At 33.9% G+C, this 8,175-nt stretch overlaps 2 protein-coding genes across 4 annotated transcripts; both read left to right on the top strand.

The window, feature by feature from the left end:
* Positions 1-905: 905 nt before the first annotated feature.
* On the top strand, positions 906-5,308 carry LOC145036339 (alpha-amylase 3, chloroplastic-like). 2 transcript variants are annotated; one of them, XM_078984786.1, is made up of 13 exons: positions 906-1,251; positions 1,817-1,947; positions 2,035-2,089; positions 2,175-2,297; positions 2,383-2,503; positions 2,590-2,915; positions 2,990-3,603; positions 3,689-3,878; positions 3,980-4,086; positions 4,190-4,439; positions 4,512-4,634; positions 4,705-4,872; positions 4,959-5,308. In XM_078984786.1, exons 1-13 carry the CDS (start codon positions 952-954, stop codon positions 5,115-5,117), a joined length of 2,667 nt encoding a protein of 888 aa, XP_078840912.1. In that variant the 5' UTR covers positions 906-951; the 3' UTR covers positions 5,118-5,308. The 2 variants fall into 2 exon arrangements, with proteins under 2 accessions (XP_078840912.1, XP_078840913.1); XM_078984787.1 differs by having other exon boundaries at positions 945-1,251; positions 1,720-1,947.
* Positions 5,309-5,978: 670 nt separating this feature from the next.
* On the top strand, positions 5,979-8,175 carry LOC145036341 (pectate lyase 2-like). Of its 2 annotated transcripts, none has more exons than XM_078984788.1 (4): positions 5,979-6,551; positions 6,622-7,246; positions 7,334-7,576; positions 7,676-8,175. In XM_078984788.1, the coding sequence occupies exons 1-4, from the start codon at positions 6,361-6,363 to the stop codon at positions 7,895-7,897; spliced, it is 1,281 nt and encodes a 426-aa protein (XP_078840914.1). In that variant the 5' UTR covers positions 5,979-6,360; the 3' UTR covers positions 7,898-8,175. The 2 variants fall into 2 exon arrangements, with proteins under 2 accessions (XP_078840914.1, XP_078840915.1); XM_078984789.1 differs by having other exon boundaries at positions 6,440-6,551; positions 6,627-7,246.

The raw sequence follows: 8,175 nt of genomic DNA on the forward strand, positions 1-8,175 counted from the left end.
TATATATATATATATATATATATATATATATATATATATATATATATATATATATATATATATATATATATATATATATATATATATATATATATATATATATATATATATATATATATATATGTTCTAAAAATGTAAAAGACTTATTTTTATACCTAACACCTACTTTGTACCATTGTCATCTTATCATCTTATGTATGTATCACTTTCCAAAATAACCAACATCGGACCTCCCAAGGATTTGATATATGCTCAAAATCCTTTATTAGGAGAACAAAATGAAATCCATATGAAAAGGGTAAAACATATAAAAAAAATAAACTGTATCTTGTGAACATTTTATACTGAATCTGAATCTATTAGGGTGTATAAATTGCATAACACTAATTATATTTGAGATCTCATTATATTTTGATAAATTATCAAAACCCATTAGTAACAATGCTTAATGATTTATCCTAATTAAATTATTATTTTTCTTTTCATAAGTACCTAGTCACCCTTTTCTTCCCTAAAAGACACAAACTATTTACTTAAATATAGTTTGGCTTGAGTCATTTTATCCATAATTTCTTTTAACAAAATAATACTAACCAATTTGACAATTAATCTGAGTTAGAAATGGTTAAAATACAGATAAACTATTTACAAAGTATATTAATCAAGAGCAATATATATATATATATATATATATATATATATATATATATATATATATATATATATATATATATATATATATATATATATATATATGACTGATTGTTGTATTATTGCCTGAAACTAAAATATTAATGATATGACCTTTAGAGAAATTACAAAATATATTACTGTTTTATGACTTTATTTCTAAACTTTGAGGGGTAAATTGTAAATAATAAGGAGTTCGAACCAATATTAACTGAAACCAGCACCACTGACTCCCTCCTTCCTCTCTCTCTCACACACACAATGGCGACGGTTCCTCTTGGGACTCATTTCCGCCATTGTTGTCGCTTAGAAAGCCCTAAAATCCGTACAAATTCCAGAAATTCTAAACGATCTCATTTGTATTACAATAGGAAAGGGAGTTTTGTGGTAAAAAATGGCGCCAAATTCCACAAGTTCAGACCTTCTTTTGATTGTAGGGTTCTGTCCACCACCGTCCGAGCTTCTTCTAATAGCTCCACCTCTGACACAGCTGTCCTTGATGCACCGTTTTCCGATGACGTCATCTCCCGAGAAACTTTTCCATTGCAACGCATCGAAAAGGTTCGTTCGAGCTCGAAATTGTGTGTGTAATCAGGTGCTTATGTTTTGGATTAGTTTAGCGGAAGTCTAATTTGAACAAATCGGAGGATAAAATATGAAGTAGTGGAAAGGGCATTGTATTGTTTATTTGGTTAAATGTAGTTTAATGGATGAAGTTCAGACGTTGATTGATAACTGGTATAATTTGGTTAGTGGCACTGAGCCACAAAATCGCCATCATAATCTTATAATTTAGAAGAATATGAGTATACATGGACGTGAGGACTATATGATTTGGGGATAGTTTGTTTTCTGGCTTTCTCTCTGTTTAGAGCCCTATATATGCACATTGTTTCTACCCGATTCTTAAATCTGCTATGATAACAATTACTAGAGTTAAAGTAGAATAGTTTTGATGTCGAATTTGCAAAACATTTCATTTCAATTTGTTGAGCAATGCAATGTTTGACATAAAAAATCAAAATGCAGCTCTTTTTTAGGCAATGGAGAATGGAGAAAAAAGTTACAAGAAAGAAACTGTAATGTGAGTTTATTGCTCTCATGGTCTTTTCAATATCAATTACAGGTGGAAGGAAAGATACTAATCAGATTAGACAGTGGTAAGGATGAGGAAAATTGGCAACTAACTATAGGATGTAACCTTCCAGGGAAATGGGTTCTTCATTGGGGAGTTAATTACGAAAACGACATTGACAGGTTTATATTATAATGTTATATATTTCAGCACTTTGAACAAGATTATAAAAACAAACATTTTCTTACTTTTATACTCAATGCCTATAGTGAATGGGATCAACCTCCTTCTGAAATGATACCTCCTGACTCTATTACCATAAAGGTATCTAGTTTCTTCAATTTTATATTGGTTTAGTTCACTTCATTGCATTTTAGTGAAATTACATTCTTGTACCTCATCTTTTCAGGACTATGCAATTGAGACTCCTTTGACAAAATCATCACCTGTCACAGAAACAGATTCAATCCATGAAGTGAAGATTGATTTCAACACTAAAAGTTCAATTGCAGCTATAAATTTTGTACTTAAGGTTATTAGTTGAAGCTGTTAGTGGTTAATGATCTTCATTTACTTAAAAGTTATGTCTCTTTTCACTTAATTACTCAATAATTTAGGATGCAGAAACTGGATCTTGGTATCAGTATAAAGGAAGAGATTTTAAGGTGCCACTTGTCGATTTCTCATATGCTAATGAAACTGCTTTGGGAACCAAACAAGGGTTTGCCATTTGGCCAGGTTGGATCATCGATTGAACAATTTCAGTTGTATTCTTTCTGCAAATTGCAATCACTAATTTTTCAAATGTCTTTTTCTATGAACAGGGACTCCAGGGGAGTTATCAGGTGTAGTGGTTGAATCAGAAAACTCAGTTTCTGAAGATGAAAATAAAAGCGATAAGTTGAAGGAATTCTATGAAGAGCATTCCATTGTAAAAGAAACTTTGGTTGAACATTCCATGAATGTTTACATAAAGAAAGATTCAGATGCATCTAATAATGTGCTGCATATGGAGACTGATATTCCTGGTGATGTCATTGTTCATTGGGGAATCTGTAAAGACGAAAGTCTGAAGTGGGAAATTCCTTCTGAACCACATCCAGATAACACATCAGTATTTAAAAACAAGGCTTTACGTACTCAGTTACAGGTATGCTTTTTTCATTAATTCTTACACTGTTTTTACCTGTAAGTAAAAACAGCAAACCTTTCATCCTTATGCAGCATGGATGCACTGGAGTATTTCCATTAGATGAAGAAACTTCCGGATTTCTTTTTGTTTTGAAACTTAAAGACACCAACACATGGATTAATAACATGGGAAATGACTTTTACATACGTATCCCAAACAAAAGCATCTCCCAGAATCCAGAAAACAACACGGATGAAGAAGCTGTTTCTGGTGCATATACAGATGAAATCATCGATGAAATCAGACATCTGGTAACTGGGATATCATCAGCAGCCAACAGGAAAACAAAAAGCAAAGAAAAACAGGAGATTATTCTTCAAGAGATTGAAAAGTTAGCTGCTGAAGCTTATAGTATCTACAGAAGCTCTGTTCAAAGTTTACCACAAGAGATTGATGAGTTTGAAGCTGTGGATGTGGATGTTGAACCACCTGTTAAAGTAAGCTCAGCAACTGGTTCAGGATTTGAGATTCTGTTTCAGGGATTTAATTGGGAGTCTAATAAATCTGGAAGATGGTATATGGAACTACAAGAAAAGGTTCAAGAATTGGCTTCACTTGGGTTCACAGTTGTTTGGTTGCCTCCACCAACTGAATCTATCTCACCTGAAGGCTACATGCCAAGGGATCTATATAACTTAAACTCCAGGTACTTTAAATTCATACACATATATAAACTTCTCATATCTTATATGCTTCATCCAACATTAATTCACACGTATTGTGTTGATCAGGTATGGAAATTTCGATGAATTAAAAGCCCTTGTCAAAAAATTCCATCAAGTTGGTATAAGAGTTCTAGGTGACGCAGTCATAAATCACCGCTGTGCACATTATCAAAACCAAAACGGCGTTTGGAACATTTTTGGTGGTCTGTTAAATTGGGACGATCGTGCGGTTGTTGCTGATGATCCCCATTTTCAAGTACAATCGATCCTTTCTCTTTCTTCACATTAAACATTTCTTTTAAAATAAAAAATCACTTTATTATTATTATTATTATTTTTTTTATCTTTTACTTATAGGGCAGGGGAAACAAGAGTAGTGGAGATAATTTCCATGCTGCTCCAAACATCGACCATTCACAAGAGTTTGTAAGAAAAGACCTAAGCGAGTGGTTATGCTGGCTTAGGTTTACTCATCATCACCCCCTTTCTTTATTTCTATTCATTTATTTTAAAGTAAATTACATTTTCAGCTGTTGGATGTTTTTATTAAAATGTTGTATTTTTTAGGAAAGAGATTGGATACGATGGATGGAGGTTGGATTATGTGAGGGGATTTTGGGGTGGTTATGTAAAGGAATACATGGAAGCAAGCAAACCCTATTTTTCTGTAGGCGAGTATTGGGATTCTTTAAGCTACACATACGGTGAAATGGATCACAATCAAGACGCCCATAGACAGAGAATTGTTGATTGGATTAATGACACTAATGGATCTGCTGGCGCTTTTGATGTCACAACAAAAGGAATTCTTCATTCTGTAAGTATTTAAAGAAAACAAAAAAAATCTCTTAAAAGTAATTAATAATATTTTATTTTGTACATATGACAGGCAATTGAAAGAACCGAATACTGGAGATTAAGCGATCAAAACGGAAAACCTCCAGGTGTTCTTGGGTGGTGGCCTTCTCGTGCTGTTACGTTTATTGAAAATCACGATACTGGTTCTACACAGGTATTGAATTAATTAAATTAACTAACTTTAATTTTCATGTTTCACTTTTCTATGCTTTTTAATATTGTAGGGTCACTGGAGATTTCCAGGTGGAAAGGAGATGCAAGGATATGCTTACATCTTAACACACCCTGGCACACCATCGGTTTTCTATGATCACATGTTTTCCCGTTACAAATCCGAAATTTCTGCACTTATCTCAGTCAGGAGCCGTAATAAGATACAGTGCCGGAGTACAGTAAGTATCATGACCACCTTCTGTACCTATAACCTAGTTTTAAATTCCTTATGCTTATATTAAATTAAAATTTTAATCACTATTAGGTTAAAATCGTAAAGTCAGAGAGAGATGTGTATGCAGCTGTTATTGATGATAAGGTGGCAATGAAGATTGGACCGGGTCATTATGAACCCGATGGTGGGTCCCATAATTGGAAGATGGCGGCTCAGGGTAATGATTATAAGGTATGGGAAGCGTCATAAACTGCTTGATTCGTATATATGTGAATAATGAATATATGTAAAACATTTTTGTTTTCAATGATGAACATATGGTTATATTTTTAGAAAGCCAGGTGTTGTATGCTAAGAGGATTTGCCCATGAACATACATTGTATCATGTGAAATTACTTGTTGTTTACATTTCATTGATGAAATCTTTGTTTTTGTTATAGACCTTGATGATTTTATATAAAGTCATTGTGAGTTAGAAGTTGTTACTGTTAGTTTCATTCAAAACTCAAAAGTATGTGTAGGTTGTTGATTATATATGTTAAAGATTTTGATTATTAATGAGAGCATATGGATGGATACAAATTCCCTTAAACTATTTTATACAAATACATAACAAACTAGTCCTATTACTATATTGCTTCCATAATATGTTTATCCAAATGTTAGTATGTTTGTCTAACAGACAAAATATCATAGAAAGTAAAAGAGTTTTAAGACCGGAGCCTTTTAGAACTTAAAATTGAATATGTGAAATAAATTTTGTGATGTGAGAAATCGTAATAAAAAGGCAGTAATAGAGCATACTTAATCCAATCTCTATAATCACGCTTTAGTATTCCACCTTAATTTTCTCGAACAAAGATATACATAGTGTTTCTCGATAGAGTTTACAACCCATATTCTAGATCTTAATTATGTTCTTCCATAATGTTTCTCTTGTCTAATGATCAGAAGAGTTTATATTATGAAATGACTTTTGACATATAAATTCATGTATGATGATTAGAAAATCTTGAAGTTCTGTTCTTATTATTATATCCAAAACAAAGCAATGACTTATTGCTTATTAACTATATATAAGGTCTGCTGCACACTTCAACAAAATATAGAAGGTCGTCGAACAACCACTCCATATCTCTCATTTTAGTGATGTTTTGGATGGAGCAAAACTAATGAATGTGGTCTTGTCCTTGTTTTGTGGTCACGGCATTTTCACTTGGTGTCCATTTTTGTAGCAAAAAATTGTGATCACGAGATATTTAATTAATTTCTTGGTAAACCACTTATTACTAAATATATATAAGCAAAATTTTCTTATTTAAACGAGAAATTGAAGATCTAAAACAACATATATAATAAAAGATACAGTTGTTTTGGAATAATCAATAAACACAGCTAGCGATATACTAACTTGAAATTCATAATAATACAGTGTTCTACGAACTTTTGAGGAAAAAAGTTGTGTGGAAAAGAGAATCATAAACATATACAATGGGGAAACATAAGTTCGTTTTGCTTTTCACTCATATCTTGGTTTTCATGGTTCCCGTTATTTTTGCTGGTCTCTTCTCATCACCTGAACCTGGCAATGAACTAGACGACAAAGATGCTGCAATGGATGCATTTATTAATCCTCATGATCCCGACTCATTTGCAGCAGAGTTTGCCAATGATGACAAGGGGTGAGTATATATATATGTTTCTTCTTTGCATTATATATTAATTTATTGTAAAATTAACTCGCTCTTGTAGTTCAGAAAGGAGGGACCTACATACCACAAGCGAAGCAACAAACGATATAGATAAATGCTGGAGGGGAAAATCCGATTGGGCAGAAAACCGTCAAGCATTAGCCGATTGTGTTCTTGGTTATGCAAAGGGAACCACCGGTGGCAAGGGTGGCGACATCTACGTGGTGACTGATCCTTCAGACGACGATTGTGAGAATCCAAAGGAAGGGACGCTACGTTTTGGTGTCACTCGAGATAGACCTTTATGGATTACATTCGACAAAGATATGGTGATCACGCTGAAACATGAGCTCATCATTAATGATGACAAGACAATTGATGGTAGGGGCGCCTCTGTCGAGATTGCTAATGGTGGAGGTCTCGGTGTATACAAAGTGAACAATGTCATTATCCATGGGATCCACATCCACCATATAAAAGTCGTAGATGGTGGAAAGATTAGGACCTGTGAGTCGAAAGCTGGGTCAAGATCAAAAAGCGATGGAGATGCTCTTTCTGTTTTTGGTTCCACAAAGGTATGGATCGACCATGTGACACTCGATCATGGTGAAGATGGGCTCCTCGATGTCACCATGAAAAGTACAGCCGTAACCATTTCCAACTGCGACTTCAACCATCACAACAAAGTAAGAAGCATTTGAATATATATCTCAATTTAATATGCATGTGCGTTTCTTTTTGTAATCTCAAGTTTGCAAAATATGCATGAACAGGTGATGTTGCTAGGGGCAGATGATTCGCATACGGAGGATAAAGATATGTTAGTTACAGTCGCATTCAACAGGTTTAATGAAGGATGTACGCAAAGAATGCCTAGGTGTCGTCATGGTTTTTTCCAGGTTGTTAACAATGACTATATCAAATGGCAAATGTATGCTATTGGTGGTAGTAGTAACCCTACTATCTTGAGTCAAGGCAACCGATTTTTGGCTGCTGATGAGAAGAAATTAAAACAGGTATGAAAAAGCACCCATTAATTAATCAATTACCCATGCATGCATGTATATATAATTGTGTTTTTGTATCGATCTAACAAAAGAATTGATGTTTTAAAGGTGACAGCGAGGAATAACGCTGCTGAGGATGAATGGAAGAATTGGAAGTGGAAATCGGAAAATGACATTTTCTTAAATGGAGCTTACTTCGTAGAATCAGGTGGTGATATACAACCAACACCTGAACAGAGTGCAGGCTTGATTCCACCTTCCACGATACCCGTTGAGATACTCACTCGTGATGCTGGCAAACTTAAATGTCTACCGGGGCAGCCTTGTTGAAGACTCTTAAACAAAAAAGGCAATATTGATGTTTGAAGGTGACATGAAGGAATGATACCCTAATTAAGGAAGAGTGGAATTGAAGTACTAGCATAAGATGACAATTTTCCTAATTGACGCTTACTTCGTAGAATCCGGAAAAAATGTACAGTTAAGGAACCTCTGAATAGTCGATACAAAGACATCATGCTTCTGTATAATTTTATAATTTATTGTTACTTTTAGTTTATGTTTGTATATATGACACCTTGGCAATCCATGCGACCTATCTTAGAAGA

This window comes from Lactuca saligna, chromosome 3 (genome assembly GCF_052625555.1).
Source record: "Lactuca saligna cultivar CGN05327 chromosome 3, ASM5262555v1, whole genome shotgun sequence".
Lineage (NCBI taxonomy): Eukaryota > Viridiplantae > Streptophyta > Magnoliopsida > Asterales > Asteraceae > Lactuca > Lactuca saligna.